General features: G+C 39.3%; 1 protein-coding gene across 1 annotated transcript; it reads left to right on the top strand.

Annotated features, from left to right (window-relative positions):
- Positions 1 to 479: 479 nt before the first annotated feature.
- On the top strand, positions 480 to 19,284 carry tbc1d10aa (TBC1 domain family, member 10Aa). The gene is made up of 10 exons (XM_046871109.1): positions 480 to 647; positions 2,230 to 2,539; positions 10,314 to 10,413; positions 12,989 to 13,096; positions 13,389 to 13,495; positions 13,589 to 13,703; positions 13,921 to 13,986; positions 16,634 to 16,823; positions 16,928 to 17,082; positions 17,336 to 19,284. The coding sequence occupies exons 2-10, from the start codon at positions 2,355 to 2,357 to the stop codon at positions 18,134 to 18,136; spliced, it is 1,827 nt and encodes a 608-aa protein (XP_046727065.1). The 5' UTR covers positions 480 to 647; positions 2,230 to 2,354; the 3' UTR covers positions 18,137 to 19,284.
- The last annotated feature ends 5,957 nt before the right edge of the window (positions 19,285 to 25,241 follow it).

Genomic DNA, 25,241 nt, shown 5'->3' with positions numbered 1-25,241 from the left:
TTCTTTATCATATCATTATAAAGCAAATGATGAAGATTTCCACTAGATGGCAGCACTTGACCACTGAATCAATTCAGCTTTCAGTAATCAACAGTGTAATTTCTTATTATTAGTATAATTTTTATACTTACTATTTTATTATTTATATTCTTACTATTTAGGTAATACATTATATTACAACAAAAACAAAAATCCAATCCTCCACCCAGTTCAATGCATCAAAGCAAGCGACAAAGCAATGCGCATGCGCAGATCTGTCAAATTCTCGCGTATTTCTTGGTACGTTTCACAACCACATTCCGAAGGCCCCGCCTTCCTCCTCCTCGCGCGTTGGCGCTCCCTCAGCGTCCAATTGGCGTCTTGTTAGAAGGGTTGGGTGTTCATTAACCAATCAGTGCTCAGAATTTGTGCTCGAACTAGCCAATCCTGGAGAAGGAGGCGGGATATTACATAATGTGGGTGGTAAGAAAAGAAGTCTTGTGATATATATTACGAATATGACACTTCGGGAGTATGGTCTTTTAATAGAAGGAGTTTTGGGATTTATTTTGTTCTGACTAAAAGGACATAAAAGTGGATTGTGGCGTCGCAGAACAACTTTTTTGTTTGTTGGGTTTTTTTGTGTGTCTCTGAGTGTTTGTTTGGAGGTGAGGAATTGTTGTTATAGTTGAATGAAGCTAGTTAGCAGGCTAAGTTCTCGATAGAGTTAGCTCGCTAGCTCGAGTCGTGCGTTTGGATATGAATAACGTTAGATTAGATTTGATATATGGGAAATGATGCTTTATGAATATTTAGAGTGATATTTACGAAATCTATATGTATACACGTGTAGCTGTCTAATAAACCCTCATTAGCTAGTTACAGTGAATGACACGTCGCTATGCTAAAATATTTTGGCGTCCAATCTAAAAGACTTCAACTGTTGTTGTTTAGCATTAAACTTTATATATATATATATATATATATATATATTTTTTTAACTTATTACCAATAATTTTACAAAATTTTATCTACACAGTACCAGTAAAGAGTTTGGACAGTCCTTCTTCTTTTTCACTGGTTTATTTTTCTTTATTATTATTTTCCACTTTGGACGTAAACAACATCTAAACTATAAAAAACAAAACAAAAACAACGTCTGGACTTGTGTATTGAACAAAAACATATTGATCTGGAATATTTTTGATTCTGACAGCTTCGCACAACTCGAATGAAGTTCCCAGACAGTGCTTGTTGGCTGCTTTTCCTTTGCTCTCCCTTCCAGCTCGTTTCAAACCATCTGAACTGGGTTTAGATTGGAACACAGGTCATCAGATGCAGCACTCCGTCATGGACAAATTGTTGCTACGTAACCTTCGAGGTGTGTTTTGGGGAAGTTGTCCTGTTTACGGTCCCAATCCAAATGGGACGGCATTTCGGTGCAAAATGCTGTGGTAGCCATGCTGGTTCAAGTGGGCCTTCAATTTTGATTAAATCACCAACAGTGTTACCAGCAAAGCATCCCCCATACTATATCACCTCCTCCTCCATGCTTCACAGCGGGAACCACATGTTCAGGAACCGTCTGTATACAGTCTGTATGTCCGACAAAGACACGGTGGTTAGAAGCGAACATCTCAAATTTGGACTCCTCAGAAGAAATCACAGTTTTCCACCGATCTACGTTTACATTTAGCAGTCTCTTATTAATGGTCACTTGGAAATTTAGGATACCATCAACCCTAAACTTTGGAGGAATTATAGCACACTTTTTTTTTTTTAAGACATAAAAGCAAACAGGGAAAATAAATGCTAGTTCATGTGCTTCAGGAAGAGGTGTGACTTTGCTGGTCATTTGGAGATATGCAGTGACTCAGATGTTCGGACATCTAGGGGAAGTTCATTCCACCACCTTGGTGCCAGAACAGAAAAGAGTCTTGATGTCTACCTTTTACCCTGAGGAATGGTGGGACGATTCGAGCTTGATCTGATGTCCATTCCTTTGCATTTCTTGGTTTCTTTGCCGCATTTCGACCGGAAGTCCTGTTTTACGGAGTCTCCTGAACAGTGGATGTTGAAATATGTCCTCCACTGTAACTCCGGGAAGCATTAATGTTTAAATATACAGTAAAAAAGTTGTGGACGAAAGAATGTAAATAAGTAAAAACAAAAAAAATGACGTAAAAATTGTGCAAAAAAAAAATGCAATTTCATTTTTACTGTTTTGTTTTTTTCTCTCTCTCTCCATAGTTACCTGTGCGAGCTTCAGACATCAGCCATGTTCCTGTACTCGTAGCATCCTGGGCTTTTCAATTTACTCCATCTCGCCTTTTTTTTCTCAAAAACGTTGATGGCTTAAACCCTCGAACTTCACGATGGCTGATGTTGAGAATGGCGATCAGATGTCGGACACGATGAGTGTGCGGACGGTGGGCAGTCATTTCGGAGACGATGGAGAAAGCTCGTTCGGCTCAGACTCCGAACTCAACGGATCTCCGCCGTTCGGGGAGACCGACAAGTACGGCTTTATCGGAGGAGCGCAGAAGTATTCGGCCGAATCGTGAGTATGACGCGTCACCTGGAGGCTTTGATTTGAATAGTGACGAATATCAGCCCAATATGGGTTTCACAATCAAATCTTCTGATACGATTACACCTTGAATCCATAAGCTGTCCAGAATATTAGGTAAGAAGTCGGAGTCTAATGAATGGACATGCGATTGTTATTTACGCTACATGGCTTGTTTGGAACAAATTCCTTTTTTGTTCTTCGTTTTCAGGGCATGCAAATTTTAGCACGCGATTCCAATAAACCCCAGCATGCATCGTTTAAGCATCAGCATGATCTGGTTGAGCACCGATTGGGGTTTTTTCAGCTCTGCCATGAGTTTAGTTTAGATTTAGTCACTAGAACTCCTACAATGGACCCCGTATCCGCTGTTCTTCAACAGCTGCACTTGGCTTCCTGTTCAACAGCGCATTGAATATAAAATCCTGCTTTTCCTTTTATAAGGGTTTACATAACCCAGTCCTTCTTCCTATTCATCTGACCTACTTCTAACTCATACTCCTTCTCAAACGCTTAGATCAGCGTCCTCATCCCACTTTGTTCTTCCTCATATTCGTTTGGCAACTATGGGATCTCGAGCTTTAAGCTACACTGCCCCATACCTGTGAACTTTACTTCCTGTTGATATCCCCAGCACCAACTCTGTCTCTATTTTAAAATCTGTTTTAGAAACACATCTTCTCAGGCTGGCATTTCGTCCACGTTGTATTTGCACGTCTTTCTGGTTGTGTAGCGTTTCATAATTTTTAACTGTTATTTTTAGTTTTGGTTTTTTATTGTATGTACAGTGTCATTGAGTGTTATGTAACGCACCTATTAATAAAATGTTTTATTATTATTTAGTTCAGATTTAGATTTTGACATTTTAGATTTAGACATGACTCAGTTCCGATTTAATTTAGTTTAGCTCTGACACAATTTTGTTCCGATTTTTATTTAGTTTAGCGCCGACACAATGGAGTTCAGATTTAGATTTAGTCCAGCTTCGACATGATTAAGTTCAGCTCCGACTCGTTTTGGATTAGATTTAGTTTAGCTATGACCTGATTTATTTTAGAATTAGATTTAGTTCAGATTTAGATTTAGTTCAGCTCCGACATGATTTAGTCCAGCTTTAACTCTTTGTTTCAGCACCCTGACATGATTTGATTCAGCTCTGACTCGATGTGGTTTAGATTCAGTTCAGCTCCAACTTGATTTGGTTTAGATTTAGTTCAGCGCTCTGATGTGACTTGGTTCAGCTCCGAATCGATTTGGTTTAGATTTAGTTCAGCTCCGAATCGATTTGGTTTAGATTTAGTTCAGCTCCGACTCGATTTGGTTTAGATTTAGTTCTGCTCCGAATCGATTTGGTTTAGATTTAGTTCAGCTCCGAATCGATTTGGTTTAGATTTAGTTCTGCTCCGACTCGATTTGGTTTAGATTTAGTTCTGCTCCGACTCGATTTGGTTTAGATTTAGTTCTGCTCCGACTCGATTTGGTTTAGATTTAGTTCTGCTCCGACTCGATTTGGTTTAGATTTAGTTCTGCTCTGACTCGATTTGGTTTAGATTTAGTTCTGCTCGACTCGATTTGGTTTAGATTTAGTTCTGCTCCGACTCGATTTGGTTTAGATTTAGTTCTGCTCGAATCGATTTGGTTTAGATTTAGTTCTGCTCCGAATCGATTTGGTTTAGATTTAGTTCTGCTCCGAATCGATTTGGTTTAGATTTAGTTCTGCTCCGAATCGATTTGGTTTAGATTTAGTTCTGCTCCGACTCGATTTGGTTTAGATTTAGTTCTGCTCCGACTCGATTTGGTTTAGATTTAGTTCTGCTCCGACTCGATTTGGTTTGGTACATTGTGATTTGATGTAGCATATTTTAACTTGCGTTAATGTTCAATTTGACTTTGTAAAGAACATCATTTCAAAACGCTCCACGTACTACATTTATTCTCTCCCTACATATGTTTGTTTTCTTTCCTGTACGGTGTGAGGTGGTTCCTAACACACTGCAGACTCACTTGTCTCTCTGTGTCCTTATTTAACAGTCTTGATAGAGCTATGAGTGTATGTGTTTGTGGTGTTGTCAATGTTTTTTATAGCCGTTCTGCATGTCTGGCATAATTTCCAAAGTTTTTATTTAATGTTTTAGGACTTATTTTGTAACTTTTTTATAACAATATTGTTCCCAGAGCTGTGAGTTTTGGCCGACTGTTCCTATCACGCATTCTCGACATAAGACACGTCACTGGATTGGAATGTCAAATTCGTTTCATTACCGATCCAAATTTTAAGACAGTATCAATCCTAGGTTTATTTACTACATCTAGACTTAATCCCGGTTTGGGCTGGATTAGATTTACAAACGGATCTGGTGTAATTATGATCGGCACTTGGCAAAATGTAGAAAAGGTAATAAATTTTAATCTCAAACTCAGTGTCGTGTATAAATGAATTGAGATTCCACTCTGTTACTTTTCAAACCAACACAAATGGAGCTCGTTCTTCTCTTTGCTTTCATTTCTTTATGAAACTATCAAGAACTTGCAGGTTTTGCGTCCTTCTTGTCTAATTACATTTCCTTTCCCTTTTTGTTCAGCTCAGCTTGGATACAATTACAATCCGACTTTCAGATTTTTAAAAATGTTATTTTAGTTAGTAAATTGTAGAGACTTTGAAATCCATTGAAAGACGCTTATACTGTATATAGACGGATGTCTGATGTGTCTGTGTGAGAAAACTGATTCGAGTTTTCTTTGCTTCTTGTTTGCTTCATTTTTTCCCCTCATTGGCTTTGAATGTTGGCGGAGACGGCATCGCGATAAGCACGCGTGTTGCTCTGGATCGCACCTGACGTACGTTTCGTCTTCCTTATCAGTGACTGAGAAGTCAAGCAAGCCGAGCAAGAATTAGCCGAGCACGATTAGATACGCCGTCTCGAAAGAAGTTTTGTTACAGCACGCTTTATAAATGATTATAAGCACAGGACGGTGTGGTCTGGAGGGAGAACTGGAGGAAAGACAAACATAAACATGCCGTTGTTTACAGATTGCAGTCATGCAGTCAAAGATAAGTGCGGCAAGACCCAGGAGACTAACTACAGCCCATTCTCTTTCTCTCTACGAGCCGGATGTTGTGTTTACGCCTGCCGTCTGAGCGCAGGCCACTAACTAGCTGCTGACCGCTTGGGCATTTGGTGTCGATTGAGAGGGGACGAGCAACAGGGGTATTTTTCACTGCTCGGGTCACGTGCGAGTTTATTACACGCGCTATTACAGCTTATTGGAACAACTGCGATTACATCAAAACTATTATAGCAGCTCCAGCTAGTCTGTCTCCTTTTGTTAATACTTACATGGGAAGATTAGAATCTAATCCAAGATAAGGGCTGTGTCTCAATCCACTCTGGTGCTCCTCAGGTCTCTGTGAAAGAGTTTGACATCTTTGATTAATGACGAGTGTTTCTGTCATGGCACCTCAGGCTGGATTGTAGGCTTGCTATTGGATTGTTGGGTTGTTCGTTTCAAATATTTAGTATATCAATATTGAGTTATATAAAATAATAAATTTGTAAAGATCAGTTGAGAGCATTATTTACATTTGGTGCCATCAGTTCTGGAAAGCGTATTTTTTTTCTGGGAGCATATGTTTTGGTGGAAGGATTTTCCATCCATGTTTATGAAGCTCCACCCCCCCTGATTGTGTGGTGGCCAATAGAGTATCAATAATATGACTGACAGGAGGGACATCCGGACGCAACAAGCAGTCCAGGAAAGATTATTCTTACTAGGTTATAACTGCTTTTCAAGTGCAGTAACATTCACTAACCAGAAACCTGGAAGCAAAAGTCCCTCACAGGAAATCTCTATGAAAATCTTTTTTATTTAACTACACAAATCGCTGATACTGGAGATTCCTTCCATAATGTTAACAAAAAGTCACCCCCTCATAGAAAACCTCACAATTATTATAGTTTTTCTTTTGTCAAATAACAGCATGTTAAAATTCGCTTATTAGATTATATGATTTTCGCTGCAGTTAATCTTTGACTCCGGAACCATTGGTTTTGTTTATCAGGATTGGAAATCTGTGTCTAACAGTTTGGTGGTTAGTCGGGTCGAGCCTGTTTTCGGGTTAAGATGTATCCGCTACCTAAACGACTGCGTGACATCTCACTATAGCAGTTGTTGAATTTCCGAACACGCCCTCACGGCCTGACGATGACCATTCAGACATTTCAGGAAGTCAAGAGGAAAATCTGTTATGTTCTTCAAAACCAGATGATTGTGATGCCTTACATGGTTCGGCCTCACCCTAGGAGAAGGAGAAACGCACAACGTTGTGCCAAGTGTGTCAGTAATGAATGAAGTAATAAAACCAGTGGAGCTATAATGGGATCTTAGCTGCAGCCGAGTGATACAGGCCGTCATATGCCTTTCTGGGCAGGAACTCAAATGCTGAGCCTTAATAAAAAAAAACATTTATTTGACTTGTTAATTTTTTTTCTTGTGGAAAATGGTATTACCTTTGGATGAATAGGTAGAGATGGAGCTTCTTGGTACCGTTTGGCACTTTTTGGTACTCTTATTGGTTGCAATATCGGTATGAGTACACGCCAAGTTTAGAATGATGAAGTCTGGAGTTACATATGTGCTCTGGAGGAGTGTGAAATAGCTGATTGTGGGCGAGTGGCTCTGCACTGTGCTGAGTAGACACCCGGCTTCCTGTTTGCTCAGGTTTATGGGCGCTCTGATGCCCTGAGGTCAAACACACTCACACACACACACACACACACACACACACACACACACACATTCAGTGCCTGCATAAAAACAGGAGCGAATCTCGGGTTCAAAACCCATCTCGACTTTCCCAACATTTATTACCTGCTTGACTTTTCTTGGCAGCATTTGCTAGGGAGGAACAGGAAACTTTCTTTCCCTTTTTTTTGACTAAAAAAACAAAAACAAAGAATTAGTCAGAATCAACCAAAAAAGGAAGTGTGAGTTTCATATCACATTTTGGAATGATATTTGTGTTCTGGTTAGTGCTTTTGTACCTTTTTACCAGTACCTTTTGAATAAGGAAAGTGATTTGACTGAGGTGTGTGGAGTGAAGAGCAGAGTCTGGAAACTTCGAGTTATTTATGGATCTTGAGACACATGCATTTTCCTTTTGTTTCTATGCAACAGTTAAAAAGCAAAAACATACACGAGTTGGACAGTGAACGAGTGGAACAGAGTTTTGTGGGCAGTCTAATTTGTACATTTCGGGCTCTAATGGAAGATCTTATGTAAGAAGAACAGGAGAGAAGATGTTAGAAGACTGCCTCAACCCCAGCAACCCCCCATAGTCAAACATGGAGGTGGAAGCTTAGTGGTTTGGGGTTGTTTTGATGCAGAGAAGGTTGGAGATTTATTCCGGAATGTGAAAGGAATCCCGAACCAACATGGCTCCCATTTCATACTTCAACACCATGCCCAACATCACCATATAACAAGACAATGAGACGAACTGTACGTCTGTACAAACGGTTGTCTGGAGTGGTCTCTAGCATGGATTGGCCTGTCCAGTCACCGCTCCTAAATCCTATTGAACTGCTCTGGGATGAACTGGAGCACAAGGTCAAAAATAACCAGCGAGAAACACCTTTGACCAGTTGTACAAGAGGAATCGCAAAGTATTTAGGATGAATGTTTGGAGAAACTTATTGTCCAGCTATTATTCATGCTCAGGAAGGATTTTTCAATGAAAATAAAGTGGCCTGTGCACTACACTCCCATACTACTGCTGAAACAGCATTAATCTAGAAACGTATCACAAACGTACACGCCTAGACGTAAGATTTCCTGAGGCTTTCTGGCTTCTTGTTTTCTACTTGGAACTCTTTCTTATAGGAACCCTGTCTTAAAAGATTTTAAATAAAAAGACAGTTTTTTTGTTTCTACCCAAGTTGTGTTTATTGTTGGACTTTTACGATGTTAAAGTGGTTTACAGGTAAGGGACACTAATAGCTCCCAGTTTAGCACTGAGAGAGCCGGAAGTGCTGCAGTTTGTAGCATAAAGGTAAAATTGTTTAAGAAATATGTGTCTTCAAATGTGCAAATTGCAAGTCTGCTCTAAAACTCGTAAGTTTAGTGACGTATCAAATTCATCATACGCATCGTTTAATGATCTTTTTTTGTAATACTTGTCAGTTACTGTGTTTGTTATTGACTATGCATATCTCCTAATGATGTAAGAGCTGTAAATACTATCAAATAAACAATATAATATGCTAAAACAAATCCAAATCAAAATATTTTATACAGAATTTTGTATTGAGTAATAAAAAAAATATTAAAATTAATAAAATAAAAAAAATATATCCAGTGCGCTTCTTGTAGACTCTCCTCCCTTTTTTTATTTTTATTTTTATTTATTTAAAAAAAAAAATGTAATAATTTTTTTTTCTCTACTCCAAACAAATTTCACTTTGAGGACAGGTTTGTTCGCATCCGCAAAACTTCGTAAAGGGAATGTTTGTCTTACAAGCTGACTTTAAAAAAAAAATTTATTTCCCTCGATAATCTGGTGATTTGTAGCAGAAGAAAGAGATGTAAATAAAAATGTCCATCACATCTTCATCTATGGTGCAATTACAGAACATTTATCATAGGCTTGTGTTCATAGAATAGAATAGAATAGCCTTTATTTGTCTCGCATATATTACAGCACAGAGAAATTCGTTCATTGCATATCCCAGCTTGTTCAGAAGAGTGCAGGGTCAGCCATGATACGGCCCCCATGGAGCACAGAGGGTTAAGGGCCTTACTCAAGGGCCCAAGAGTGGCAGCTTGACAATACCAGGGCTTAAACTCCCGACCTTCCGATCAGTAACCCAGCACCTTAACCACTAAGCTACCACGCCCTAAGCGTTTTAGCAAACGGAACAACCGGGAATTTTATTTTTCCGAAACACCATCCCAGTAATGAGTCTGCATTTTTATACCAAATTATTGTTATTATTATTTATAAACACAAATGAAACCAGCTTTAAACAGAAAAAAAAAGCTGAATAAAGAGTAACCCTCCTCATTGTAGGTTTGTCGAAACATGTTTCAGATTTCCAGCGTGTTACAAACGAGCTTAAAGAAAAACAAACTAAACCAGCAGGACAACTTGCTTTACGTCACACAGCAGCGTGGATCTCTGTAGCATCAGAAGCTTGTGCATGTCACACCTTCGAAAACAAATCTGTGATTACAACATCGATATACTATTTGGCAAAAGTATCGGGACGACTGACATTTCCAGACGTATTTGGTTCTTCTCCAAACCGCTACTATAAAGTTGGAGGCACACAATCGTGTTGGATGTCGTCAGATGCTGGAGCATGAAATTTTCAGACCCAAACCTGCTCCAGCATGAGCGTGCCCCTATCACAAAGCCAGCTCCATGAAGATCTGGGTTGAAGTGGAAGATCTCCTGCTATAGCGGTCTGGAGCCTATTGAATTAGAACGCTGAGTGCACCTCAAGCCTCCTCACCTCACCTACATTAGTACCTGACTTTACTAACAGTCTTAAAGCTGAATGAGCACAAACTTTGACAAAATCTAGTGGAACATTTTGCCTGGAGAGTGGAGATTATTATAACGGCAAAAAAAGCACAATCGTATGCTTAGGTATCCATTCTTTTGTCCATATCGTGTGTTCATGATTACTCTCAGATTATGCAGATGATTGGAAATGTTTTGCGTTTGAACGCTTTGCTCAAAGTGATGTTTGTGTTTATGCACCAGGGCTCAGGAGGTTCCCCCGGAGGTGTTGAGGCAGAGAGAGCTGAAATGGTTAGAGATGCTGAAGGACTGGGACAAGTGGATCAACAAGAGATTCAAGAAGGTAACTGAAACCCTTTTTTTTTATCATCAGCTGTATGAAAAATAATTGGATCAGACAGTGCACTAATGGTCTTTTTTTAATTAATAACGTTGACTGTAACACTGATCAGGCATAACATTATGACCACCTGCCTAATATTGTGTTGGTTCCCCTTTTTGTGCATCAATGAGACTCGGCTGCCCACGACCCTGTCGCCGGTTCACCACTGTTCCTCCCTTGGAGCACTTTTGATAGATTCTGACCACTGCAGACCGGGAACAGCCCACAAGAGCTGCAGTTTTGGAGATGCTCTGACCCAGATGTCTAGACGTCACAATTTGTCAGACTCGCTCAAATCCTTACATTCGCCCATTTTTTCCTGCTTTTAACATGTCAAATTTGAGGATAAAATGTGCCATGATGGTGCCATGATGAAGAGATCATCAGTGTTCTTCACTTAACCGCTGATAATGTTAGAATGTCAATGTTATGCCTGTTTGGTGTATAATTAAAAAAAAAATGTAAGGCTTTGAATTCTTAACAGCTATTGTTGATTAAAGATTCTCTCTCTCTCTCTTTCTCTCTCTCGCTCTCTCTCTTTTTATCTGCGCTCATCTTCTCTCTCTCTCTGCGCTCATCCTCTCAACCTGACTCAAGTTCCATCCTCTACAGCACAATTTCCTTACTACACTATATAGATGTCCCATTCCACATTTAGTCCCCATTTGCTCTTTTTAATATTTACTCTTCTGGGAAGATGTTCTACTAGATATTCTGGAGATTTGTGCTCATAGAGTCAAAATGGTGTTAGTAAAGTCAGGTATTGTTGTAGGTGATGTGAGGAGGCCTGGGGTGCAGTCAGTATTTACATTCCTCCCAAAGGTGTTCAATAGGGTTTAGAGCTCTGAAGCAGAAGTTTTTCCACTCCAACCCATGTAAAGCATATCTTCATGGAGTTTGTTTTGTGCACTTTGTGTCATGCTGGATTAGGGTTTGGGTCGCCTAGTTCAAATGAAGGAAAAATTTCATGCTACTGCCTCCAAAGACATCCTGTATAATTTTGTGCATCCAGGTTTTGAGGCAGAACCACACATGGCTGGAAAAGTCGTGTCCCAATACTTTTGCCTGTAGAATGTTTCTCTGTTCAGACTTTAATTACTCGTGGAGCTGCAGGTTGCCCAACTGCCTCATTAGTTGCGTTGTGTCTGGACAAGTACGGCATCTCGCTGAACTGAACTGTTCTCATTCAGCTTGTGTCTGTGTGTGTGTGTGTGTGTGTGTGTGTGTGTGTGTGTGTGTGTGTGTGTGTCTTACTCTTTCTTCTCTTAAGCTCTCTAAAGCTTCTGCTGCAATTGATGAAATCTCAGGTAAAGAGTTGGAGCTGCAGGTTTTCCTGAACTGTCAGGGTTGTGTGTGTGTGTGTGTGTGTGTGTGTGTTGCACTGTGTAATAATTTCTGCCGTATGTGTTTGCATAACGGAGCAGTCTCTTTTTTATTTATTTATTTATTTATTTTTTATATGGAAATGAGAATAAAAGACGACTGTATACCACAATACAGGAACACCCCCCCACACACACACACCCCCCCCACCCCGAGATTACATAGATTAATAAATTGTTTACTAAAAGGATTATATTGATTAATATTTATTTATTTATTTATTCATTCAAGAATCAGTTTATTATATTATATATTGGGCTTATTTAAATGTACTTCATTTTAACATATATTTTAAACATTAAAATGTATTTATTTATCGATTTAAAATAGGATTAAAAGCAGAATGAGCGCTGGCATTGAGAAATATAACGGTATATTTGCTTATTAGTTTTGTTTGTTGAATTGAGAAAACAAATAATTTATATATATTAGGACGTCAACAAAACAATAACGCGGCATTTTGAAATTGTGGAATCGCTTGGTATTACTGTGTGTGTGTGTGTGTGTGTGTGTGTGTGTGTGTGTGTGTATGAAACAAGTATAACTGTATCGTCTTTCTTTGTGAGTTACGTATTTACCTGAAAACTCGGCATGCATTTGTGTTATTGCGCGTGCATATGTGTGTGTTGGTCGATGTACTTCTAATGCATTTGCACCTGGTTGTTTGCCCCCAACCCTAAAAAAAAATTAGTAACCCCAGTAAGGTACATGCATGCAGGCTGCATGTCTATATCAACTACCATCATACGCTCACTGGAGAAGTTCTTCTTCGGTTCTATTATAGCTTTTGTTCATCAAGATTTTGAAAGCAATTTTGAAACGTAAGGAATCAAACTGAAACGAGGATGAGTCAAATACAAAGCCAAAAAGTTAGATTTATTAGAGTTGGATCGCTTTTCTTCCTTGTGATGTTCTTGTTTAGCGATGGAACTCTCTGAACGAAAACTGTACGTTAAAAAATGTAATAAATAAACAAATGAAAACAGAAATTTGACTCATCTTTGACTCGTTTCAGTCCCTTCTAACCTAATGCTAATTCTATGTCTAATGTTTGTTTGTCTTCTGTTTCCCTCTCACTCACTCTCTCTCTCTCACTCTCTCTCTCTCACACACACACACACACACACACACACACACACACACACACACACAGGTAAGGCTGCGATGTCAGAAAGGAATCCCTCCATCAATGAGAGGAAGAGCCTGGCTGTACCTGTCTGGGGGAAAAGTGAAGAGGGAGAGAAACAGTGAAACCTTCAAGGTCAGACCAACACACACACACTCTCTCTCTCTCTCTCTCTCTCTCTCTCTCTCTGCTTGCTCTTTCTCAGTATGATAAGGAGAAACTATTTGTATTAGGGATGCAAGGCTAAATGCATGCTTTGTTTGTAAAAACACACTGGTGTATAATTCCTTTGATATTGCAGCATTATAAATCTACGTGTGTGTGTGTGTGTGTGTGTGTGTGTGTGTGTGTGTGTGTGTGTGTGTGTGTGTGTGTGTGTGTGTGTGTGTGTGTGTGTGTGTGTTTGTGTGCGTGGTGTTGCTTCCAGGAGCTGGACAGCAGAGAGGGTGATCCAAAGTGGGTAGATGTGATCGAGAGAGATTTACACAGACAGTTCCCTTTCCATGAGATGTTTGTGTCACGAGGAGGACACGGGTGAGTGTGTGTGTGTGTGTGTGTGATTATAAGATTAATATTATTATAATTTTTCACACATAATGGTGTGTCTGTGTGTGTATGTGTGTATAGGCAGCAGGATCTGTTGCGAGTGTTAAAGGCCTACACGCTTTACAGGCCTGATGAAGGTTACTGTCAGGCTCAGGCTCCTATCGCTGCAGTTCTGCTCATGCACATGCCTGCTGAGGTCAGTCACACACTTTACACCCCTTACACACACACACACACACCCACACACACAGGCTTATCAAAGCAGGAAAACCACATCTGCTGAACTATTATTTATTTATTTATTTATTTTAAACCCAATACAGTTTTGTCAAGATGCAGTATTTTTTCAGAAATGAATTCTATATATTCTTTACACTGACCCTTAATGTGTTTCTTTCGCTGGATGTGTGCAGGATGCATTTTGGGGTCTCGTTCAGATCTGTGAGAAATACCTTCCTGGTTACTACAGCGCAGGTTTGGTAAGTGCGATTAAAAATAGCTTCACTACTGCACGAGTCATCACGCGAAATTACAGCCCTGTGCTCTGTTGATTGAACTTTGATTGAACACCACAGTAAAGTGGAAAACCTACGCAGCACTTGACGTCCGGGCAACACAGATTTTGCACAGAAGGGTGGCTTCAAAACCACTCTGCAGTAGGGTTGCAGAGGGGCGGTAAATTTCCAACAAAACTTTCTGTGGGAACGTCATCTGGGAAATTTTGGAAATATGAAAACATACTTTTGGAGAATTTCTAGGAATTTTTGGGGATTAATTAGAAAGTTGGGGAAATGAATATAAACTGTATAATATACAAACATAAATATAAAGATCTGGTAATTTGCATGCAAAATGATACAGAGTTTAAAAAGTAATTTTTGACAAACCTGTCATTTCTTTTTTTTAATTTCCAGTTTATTCCCGTTAATTCCCATGGAAAGTTGCCGGTCTTGAAAATTCCAACTTTGCTGGTCGTTTTATATTGGAGAGTGAAAACACACCACTTTTACAGATTCATTTAGGAGGCTCACTAGCAAATTATGCTGAATAATTCACAGGGAAAACATGTGGCTGTGAGGACGCGTAAATATTCAGAGGATTAGTTTGATTCAGGAACAAAGAGAAATCGGGCTTTTTATATTGTGGAAAATGGAACCAAATCCAATTGTTTAGAACATAAAAAACAAATCCAGAATTTAAAACAGTCTTGCACATATTTGTATTTAAGACCAATCTTAAGACCAAATAGAATAAATCAAATTAATGCAATACACTTTATTTCATTAATTAAATTGAGTGATTTACTAACAATTGAAAGGATTAAATAAAATTAAATAAGTGTTAAAAATATATAAATGACTATACGCCGCTACTTTTTTCCCACGCTTTGAACCCCGCGGCTTAAACAACGAAGCGGCTAATTTATGGATTTTTCCTGGTTTTTTCCCGGTTTCACAAACTTCAAGCCAAAAAACTGGACCCCATAACATTAGACCAATGAAATTGCTGAACGGGTTCAGGTGAACCAAAGAAACTATTTATATTAAATCAGATGCGCTCCCACTGAATCAGGCCGCACCACATCATAAATATGGATGATGTTCCTCTGATGTTTGACCTGCCGCTCACTCGGACTGTCTACAGGAAATGCGAATCATTCGTCACGCTGAAAACAACCGGGCATGAAAACACACACTTCACCTGTGTTCTGAGCTGCACGGCATCGGGAGAAAAGCTTCACCGATGGTGATTTTTAAACGCACGACGATGCCAAAAGAAAAACTCTCAAGAGAAATTGTTGGGAAGACCAGCGGAAGACAGTGAACAATGACTTTCTTGGTAGGCGACTGTTTAGATACAAGCCGTGTAACAGACACTGTCTTTCATTAAAGCCTGTGTAAAGTTCATTAGTTTCAGTGTAGACAGGCTTATAGACAGGTGCGGCTTATTTATCTTCAAAATAAAAATCTTTGTCAAATTCAGTGGGTGCGGCTTATATTTGGGTGCGCTTAATAGTCCGGAAATTACGGTAAATAGTATACATTTCTTAGACCCCATTTGGGTGTGTTGTGAGTTTTATATTTAATATTTAATTTTCAACAGATATGATCTACTTAACTGTTCTACTGATTTCAGCACACTTTAACAAATGTCTTCATTCCTTCCATCCTTCATTCATTCACTCCCTCGATATGTGGAACTGTCAGGATTTTATAAACATTGTGTTGCTGAGTCAACAAGATGTGTGATAAAGGTGTTCCATTAAAAAAATGTATTAAATACACAAATGAGATGTATAACCTGGAATGCTTATGCTCCTTCACACGCTTGCACAACCCGAGTTCACCTCGCCAAGGCTTCGTAAGAGCTTTTATTAAGTGCAGCTGTGGAGGTAACAGTCGAATCGAATCGTACTCCCTTGAGCGCACGACGCTTTATCTAGTCAGTTAATCAGCGTATTTTTATTAGCAATAAATTGGATTGGTTGGATCTTTTTTATTTCAGATTATTATTATTGCATGAGATTTTTTTAATGCACTTATTTCCCATTATAATGCAGGGACTTATATAACACTTATGAGTAAAAAGTTTATTGAATTGAAAAGAGTGTAAAATAGACACAATACTCAAGACCCCACTATTCATTAAGGTATACAAAATGACCTGCTGGATGATCTCAACATAAAAACACTAATTAAAGTGCTTTTTTTTATATACAGATCCGACAGAAATGAAAGGATATGAATGTCTAGAGTGTGACTTTGGTGTATATATATTTATATCTGTTCGAATCTGACTGAAGTGAGTGTAGTCTGAAGTACGAGAGGAAACAGTTGCACTCTGTATTTAGTTGCTTTGTGACGACACTCAAATCATAGGGTCTGTTAAAAATTATATACCAGCTATACAAACCCCGCCCTGCTCCTCTGTATGATAGGACTCAATACCGCCATCTGGTGTTCATGTTTGAAATTTTTTTCCTTATATGGATTGATGGTTTTTTTTTTTTTGTTTTTTTTTTTTACTGTGATATTTTTTTTTATTATAAAACAGGCTAAATGAAATAGACGTGTAGTTTTGCATTTCTAACAATAACCCTCGTTGTAAACCGTCGTATCTGTGCAGGAGGCAGTTCAGCTGGACGGAGAGATCCTGCACTCGCTGTTAAAGCGAGTGTGTCCCATCGCATATCGACACCTGGACAAGCACAAGATCGAGCCGGTGCTTTACATGATGGAGTGGTTCATGTGCGCTTTCTCCAGGACTCTGCCCTGGGCTTCGGTTCTCAGAGTGTGGGACATGTTCCTGTGTGACGGTCAGACACAAAAACATGCACACAAACACCCTGTTTTCTTTCTGTTGGAAGTTCATCCTGTTAAAGTATATTCCCTTTTTTTTTTTTTTTTTCTCTCTGTGTAGGAGTGAAGATTATATTTCGTGTGGGCTTGGTGTTGTTGAAGTCTATGTTGGGATCTCGAGATAAGCTGAAGGCCTGCCCCGGTCAATATGAGACTATGGAGGTTCTACGAGCAATTGAACCCAGATACATGCAGGAGGCCTTCTTAGTGCAGCAGGTAACACACACACACACACACACACACACACACTCACACACACACAGACCACAGATAAAAGACTGATGATGAGGGGTCTCTCACTATTTCCTCTCATCCAGTAACCATGGTGAACAAGCAATAATTTAAATAAATAATGATGATAATTTAGTAACTCATCATGTGCAATAAAATTATATTATACTGAGTGTATTATTATAATTTTTTTATAATGACTGTCAATTTGTTTTTGTTTTTGTTTTTTGGGCCACAGGTTCTGGAGTTGCCGGTCTCTGCGCGGGACGTGGAGCGCGAGCACCGCAGGCAGCTGAAGCGATGGATGAAAAAGCGTGGCGAGCCCAGCCGCAAACTCATTCAAAGAATGCACAGTGCCCGTGACATCATGGCCACCGAGCCTCATACGCGCCACGACCTCCACCAGAACCCCACCATCATCGTCCGATACCCGTCGATTCCCGAGGAAAATTCGGAGCCGAGCCTACGGAAGAAAAGAGGGACCCTGAAGAAAAACCAAACCCCTGTTCCTAGCATCCCCAACCCCTACGCCCTACCTAGCCAGTCTAAACATGATCAGGTCTCAGAAACACAGCCTCTGAACCAGGAAAATCAAGACGCAATACCTCCCCACCCGCCAACGCTTCCACCCCCGCTTCCTCCAAACCAGGAAAATCAGCTGAAAGACTCGAATACTTTTACAGAGCCGCTCGTGCAGACGTCCTGGCATTCAGACGTCAATCAAAAACCGCCAGAATCGCTCCCTATTGAAAATCTATCGCTCCTAACTGCTCCTGTAGATGACTCGACTTCAGAGTGGCGTCCCCACCTCCTGGATTTACCTCCCGTCCAGTTCAGGGATCCTAGCCCTGACCATGATGACCTCCATAATAATACTGAAAACTCAGCCGCCATTTTAAATCCGTCTCCAGACAAAAGTCCTGTGTTTAAGGACAACGCACCTGTCCGTGACGACTCAAGTGCTGCCACTGAGGGCAAAAACGGTGCTCTGTTCAACTCCGCAGAGAGCATCAACAGCTCAGAGGACACTTACCTGTAGCTCGCTCGTCGTTGCCACCTGGTGGTTTGGAGGACCCGGAGGTTGCAATGCTGGGAGATATATATATATTTACGTTAATTTTACATTCACTAGCTTATTAGAGTAAAAACAGGGGTTCGGCTGAAATGGCGTGACCCGTGTGACATTTGGAAACGAATGTCTTAATATCAAATTTAAACAATTCACTCACAGAAGCTGCGAAGATGTGTTGTGATGTCTGTTTGTTTCTATACTTTTGCACTCGAGAGTCAGGCGCCAGATATGCCTTTAATTGTTTTTAATTATTATTTTTTTAATTCAACAGCTAAGAACGATTCACCTGAGATGCTGAGATGAATAGAATTGGAGCGGTGGTCCGACTCGACAGACATTGTAGAGAACGCCTGCCAAATTGTGCACCAGATGAGTCTTTAGTTATATACGTAAAAGAAAAAGAGGAGCAAACTGATGACGTTTATAAAAGCGTATACTCAGACCTGTCGTATTGTACGCGTATGTTATACATTTCAGATTCTTGGAACTTTGTGACACGTGATTTCCTGGAGAGTCGCACTACTTTAGAACCAACTTTCAAATCCAGATTTTGGAGGTTCTTAGGAGGCTCTGTACCTGAGGCTGTACATCTGATGTGCTGCATTGCAGGCTGGGGGTCTGACTGTCTAGCCCCGAGTGTCTATGTCCGAGTCTGAGGTTTGTGTCTTCATGCCTGAGAATATACACCTGAGGATTTTTTTTATTTGGGGCTGTACATCTGAGACTCTACGTCTATCGGTGTCTGGGGAAAGGTCTAGGTTCTGATGCTCTGCATCTGAGGTTTGACTTCTAAAACCCTTCCTTTTACTTTCTATTTGCTTCCTGTGATATTACAACACAAATGAGGTCATCGTGGCCTGTTTATATATTAATGAGATGAGTTAAAACCACAGTGGGCATGTACCAATATTCACTTTCCATAACACTTCTTTATATCAATACTGTATTTTTATTTTTTATTTATACATTATGCAGAATAGTCCAGTCGATTTTTATAATTTTTTATTTGATTTTATTTTTTAACCTCAATTTTCCAATTACATAAAAGAAAAGTTGCCTACTTGGTATGACTTGCCAATTATAATAATAATAATAATACACTATTATTTAAATTAGTTGAACCACTTTTTTAGTCCGTATGTTTTTATTGAGCGATTTTTTTTTTTTTTTTTTTTCCTTTTTTTTTTTTTTTTTATAATTAGTGACTATTACAATTTTTTTTATTATTATTGGGCTGTTATTCAAGCTATTTTTCTGTCCCAGTTTCGAGTTTAAATTTTATTTCTTATACCTACAGATGCCAGTGTCGGTTTGTACAATAAAATAAATAAAAATAAATAAAAAAAGTGAAGCTCCAGACAAACGACAGCAATATTAAATATTAAACATTAAACAATATAAGAAAAAAAATAAGTAGAAAATATAAAGAAAAGTAGTAATGAGGCATAAGAAAGTTATACATATTTACAAGTAGCTGCAGAATAATTTTTTAGTTTTTCTTTTATATTATTTAATATTTAATATTGCTGTATTTTGTCTGGAGCCTCATTTGAACTCAAATTGGCATAAAATAGCCTGAATAACACTTCCATAATTAAAACTAAATAAAGAAATAAAGTCTTAATATGGCACTAATGTTACACCCATTCAGTTTATTCTACATTTAGTTTATTCCAGGTCAGCTAATGATTTTCTCATATGCTGTACATCGGGACATTTGCTGTGCTGTGATACGAAATATTAATTAATTTCCATCTCTGATATAAAAGACCACCGCTTGCTGTATCGGATGCAGGGGATTGTGACGATTGTTCGAATTGCGTGTAGAATAGATTAATGGCACATGTGTATGCGATAGCGAGGCCTTAATCCAGATTTCTCAGGTGTAACTGCTAACAATCCGAGAGAGGGGGTAACATGTGAATGGTTTTCACGCGTCCGCCACCAGAGGGCAGACTTTGTTCATAAATATTCACGTATACGCTAAAGTACCTCTCATGAATCTCAACAAGACTCACAAATGCTTCTTTATATTACTGGTATGCACATGTACTCGTTGGCAGACCCCAACCTCACTACACCCCCACCCCACCCCATTTTTTTTTTTTCCTACAAAGCAATCATTATTTCAGCACAAATGTTTGTGGACACCTGAACATCATATTCGTATGTGATCCTATTGCACTTTTAGTCCAAATTTGCATAGCCTTCACTCTTCCAGGGAAGAGGTTTCATTAGATTTTGGTCAGGTCTGGTTTTGATGTAGGTGAGGGTATCTATTCAATCACGTGCCTTTAACTTTGTGGTAATAGTCTGGAGAGGAACCACATTAGGTTTGAAAGTCATGTGTCTCAATGCATTTGTCTGCATTTTGTATAAAAGTCACAATGTTTTATTCACAGAATCTAAACAAAAGGTCTGCTTTATCTCAAGCTGAGAACTTCATTGCTGGTTTACTTAACTGTCGAATTCTCTTTAAATACACATTTAACACATTATTGCAGTAGTTAATACTTTCACAGGGGATTGTATGGTCATGGTGGACAATCCACGTTGAATACTAGTGAAAAATGCATGTGGAGTTTCATATTTTCTGAAGGAGTCTCCAGTGTTAGTGCTTTTTCTGTCACTGAGACGTCTTCAGTACAGGATGATGTGCAATGCATTTTTTTTAAGGGCTACTTAGTTAAAGATCAGGTTTTAGGTTCAAATCCCATGATATTTAGATAAATCCTGAAGAAACCCTCAACTGCTACTTAGTGCGACCTGGATTCGGCTTCACGTGTTCACATAGGCGGGGTGGGGGGGTGGGGGATCTGCCAAATGAAATGGACTGTTCGGTTCACATTCAACTACATCCAATGGGAGCAGTTACTTTATTTGTATATACATTTTATTTCTAATGACTGGAGAATTGTGACACTAGTTTGTGGGGGTTTATCCTTCACAGAATTTTAATACACACAAAAATATATATTTTGACAATTTATTTTTTTTCTAAATTTACTACTCATTATTTAGTAAGTAATGCAAAAGCTTTTGGTCAACTTTCTTACATTTAGAAAAAAAACAATTTGGGTCAAAACTGAACGTGTGTTAATACCTTCACTACCATAATTGCTAATTCTTTAGTATCTGCGTATTTAGAATTTTGGGATTGTGTTCTCCGAGAAGGTCTCAGAGACGGAGATGCTGTGGGAGACAAACTATCGGATCTTACTGAGAATACAGAAGTTTTTATGCTGCCTTCCGAATGGATCAGACTTCATCTCAGGAGCAGAAATGCTGAACTAGATAAAGATGGCGTTTGAATATTTCGGAGAGATTTTGCAATAACGGTATGGCCATTATATAATGTGTGCTCTAAAAATCTGTTTACTGTAGCTGTACAAGCAAATGCCTCCTAATAAAAACCATAACCGGAAATAAAGTGATTGGTGTTTGTTTTTTTTCTTTTAGTTTTTTCTTTCTATGTTTGTCGCGGGAAATGTCGGGGGTCGGAAGGTCGAGGGGTCAACTGCAATTTTATTCCACAAATTAGAGGGCAATTTAGTCTGCCTTTGAGTTTCAGGTATCAGTGAGAGGGGTGTGTATGTATTTGTGTGTTTTCTAAAGGTTGTTTTGTGGTCAAATAGTTAGGTGTATGCCCACAGGGGAAAAGATCAGCCCAAATTGCCGTGTTCTCGCTTGTTCGAGGCGTATTGGATAAATCCATTGTTGTAGGTAATTAAATTGTATAGAGTAATTAAATCCTCATTTCTGATTCTACAGATTGACCAACACCTATTACATGCTTGATTAGATTTAATTTAACTGTCTTTGTGTAGAATGCAGAGCAGATGAAATGCAGATAGATAGATAGATAGATAGATAGATAGATAGATAGATAGATAGATAGATAGATAGATAGATAAAGTCACTATAGAGCAAACCTCCCATTAAAAAGACAAAACCCTTAATAATCAGTGCAAAATTGCCTGAAATGGGTAAATAATTAAAATGGGCAATGGCAAGGTAGGGGCGCTCACTGACGATGGATTTAAACTGTAATTTAGTATAAATGGTCAACTACAATGGCTCAGGACCACAGTCTGCATGAACATTTCTGCATTTTAGTGCCTATTTCTGAACAGTTCCCCCTCAACTATGATGGAACTGTAATAAATTAACATTTGGGGCCATTTAGTCGAGGATGGGTTTCCCTTTTGAGTCTGGTTCCTTTTAAGGTTTCTTCCTCATAGCATCTGAAATAGTTTTTCCTGGCCACAGTTGGTACAGGCTCACTCATTGAGAGAAACTTATAAAGGATCAAGTTATAGGTACTGAATTTATACATTCCAACTTTATAAACCTCTTGATCTTTGTAAAGCTGCTTTGGGACAAATTCCATTGTTAAAAACGCTCGATAAATAAAACTGAACTGAATTTCATCGGACACTCTGATCACAGGCTGAGTCTGATTTCTGTAAGCTTATTCCTTATAATGACTTTAAAATCCACCATCAGCTTCCAGCAGCCGTTTCACAAGCTTAGCACTGACCTACTGCCCTGAAGCTTCTTCTCTGGTCTCTTTTTGTTCTCAGTAACTCGTCACAACCCGTCTTTCAGTGGTGTTATTTTAAGTGGTGTTATTTTCTCAAATGGTGCTTGGACCCATCAGATCGCCACTTGCTGCTATATTTAAGTTTCTTTCTTTACTCTAATGTAAACACGTCCTTTTAGAAACAGGCACCGTTTCCAGACGTCTGGTTTGCTGTTTCCCAAACCTTCTTGACAGAAGCTGCTATTTACTTCTGTTTTCATTAGAAGTAATATTAACATTGTGGCTGTTCTCTGTGTTTATGTAAGAAAAAGAAAAAAAAATCACTGCTGATGACTGGCATGATGCCTTACATGCTTTACATTGTCATGTTTTTTTTACACACAAACACAAGCACTGCAGCGGTTCTCTGTTGGATTCTAACATTTAGTTAGTTATCGTCTCATTGTCTCCAAATCTTGTCTTAAGGTCAGCAGTTACTTCTCAGTGGCCTTGAAATGAATAACCGGCCATGTACAAAAGCTGTTGATATTCAAAGATTACTTGCTCTTCTTCCTTCGGCTGTTCCCATTAGGGGGCGCCACAGCAGATCATCCGTCTCCATACCCCCCTGTCCTCTACATCTGCCTCTTTCAAACCAACTACCTGCATGTCTTCCTTCACTACATCCATAAACCTCCTCCTTGGTCTTCCTCTTATCCTCCTTCCTGGTGGCTTCATCCTCAGCATTCTCCTACTGATATACCCCATGTTCCTCCTCTGGACATCTCTGCACCTCCACCTCTCCAGGCTCTTCTCAACCTGCTCCCTAGTCTCACCACAAATCACAATATCGTTGACAAGTAATAAAAATAATCGTATATAAAAATCGTATCGCCGTTTCATTTTCCTTGCTTTTGGAGCTATTCTAATAGTTTGTGACAGTCTGCAGGCCATTTCACCTCATGATGTTTTGGTACATGTCCCTTTGAGGGGCTTCGGCTGGATGATGTGAGACACAAGTTCAAGGTTTGGGGGACGGTGAAATAAAATACTAGGCATGTATTTAGCTGTGGTTACATAAACATTATAACAAGTGGAGAATTGTATTTACATTCAATAATGTCATAGGTTATTGTTGGGTTCCCTGGTGGTCTAGTGGTTAGGATGCGGTGCTCTCAACGCTGCGGCCCGGGTTCGATCTCCGGTCAGGGAACCGACCCCAGCCATTAGGGTTGCACAAGCCTTAGTGCCGGTCCCAAGCCCGGATAAATGGGGAGGGTTGCGTTAGGAAGGGCATCCAGCATAAAAACATGCCAAATCAAACATGCGTATGATCCACTGCGACCCTTAATGGGAGAAGCCAAAAGAAAGTTATAATGTCATAGGTTATTGTTGTTTGTATTGTGATGTATGTCAGCACATCATGTCCAGGTGTTACTAAGCATTCTTCATGTTGCATTACGTTTGAGTATTAACGATACTCCAAATCCAATTTCTTTAAGCGCATCTAAGAGGTAGCTCAGTGGTAGATCAGTGGTTTAGACTCTGAGTTGCTAAATATAAGGTTGGGGGTTAAAGCCCCAGTATTACCAAGCTGCCCCTCTTGAGCCCTTCAGCAAAGCCCTTTAGCACAGAGGTTATGTCTGCCAGCAAAGCCCCTGAGCGCATGTGCTAATGTCTGCCATCTTAGCGATCATGTCTATGGACTTGGACATCTCCTGGTCAGGTAAATGGTTCCTTCAACCTTTTACTCTCGTCCAAATAACTTTGCCAAATCTGATTTGTCCGATGTAATTTAGGCTCCAAACCCCCTGAGGTTCAAAGTGAAGAAAAAGGGAGAAAAACTAAACCCTGTGCGATTCAGTAGGGCTTTTATTGTCATTACTTGGTGCACTGTATAAAGTGATGACCCTTGACTCTGATTGGTTGTTTTTAAATACATGGCAACTAATAGGTGACTATTATTTTCTGGTATATTTTTTAAATGTTTGCATCATAATTATTGTGATCAGTAATTGAGAATTGGCTCCAGATTTCTGAACTTTCTAATAGTTTATTATTGTGCTAGGCCAGGTTTCTCAGTTAAGCCTTTTGTACTCTATGGACCAATTTTGTTTTGAAAATATTCTTACAGTGGTTTTGGGGTTATATCAGATTACTTATTTACCCAGTTTACATGAAACTGTCAAATTATATCAATAGAAGCTGGGGAAAAAAAAGAATACAATGTCATAGCTATGGATATTTTACCCAGACAATTGGGTCATGACCCCATGTTTAGGAACCTCTGCAACAGGCTTAGTATCTCTCACAAGATTCAAAATTTTAGTCTTGGAACGAGTAAAATTATCAGAGCAATACCCAATTCCAATATATGCATCAATGCATCTCTAGTATAAAAAAATCTTTATTCTTATTCCAATTATAGCAATTTCCACACGTTCATGGCCGATGTCTGGCTTTATGTTTTTAGATGTAGCTTGTTGACCTCCTGCAGCATGTTTCTCTCCCTCCGGTATTTCCGCATGTTGGCCCTGAGAATCTGTTGTT

This window comes from Silurus meridionalis, chromosome 17, assembly GCF_014805685.1.
Source record: "Silurus meridionalis isolate SWU-2019-XX chromosome 17, ASM1480568v1, whole genome shotgun sequence".
NCBI lineage: Eukaryota > Metazoa > Chordata > Actinopteri > Siluriformes > Siluridae > Silurus > Silurus meridionalis.
Note: the sequence above shows the minus strand (reverse complement) of the source record. Positions and strands in the feature narration are given on the sequence as shown.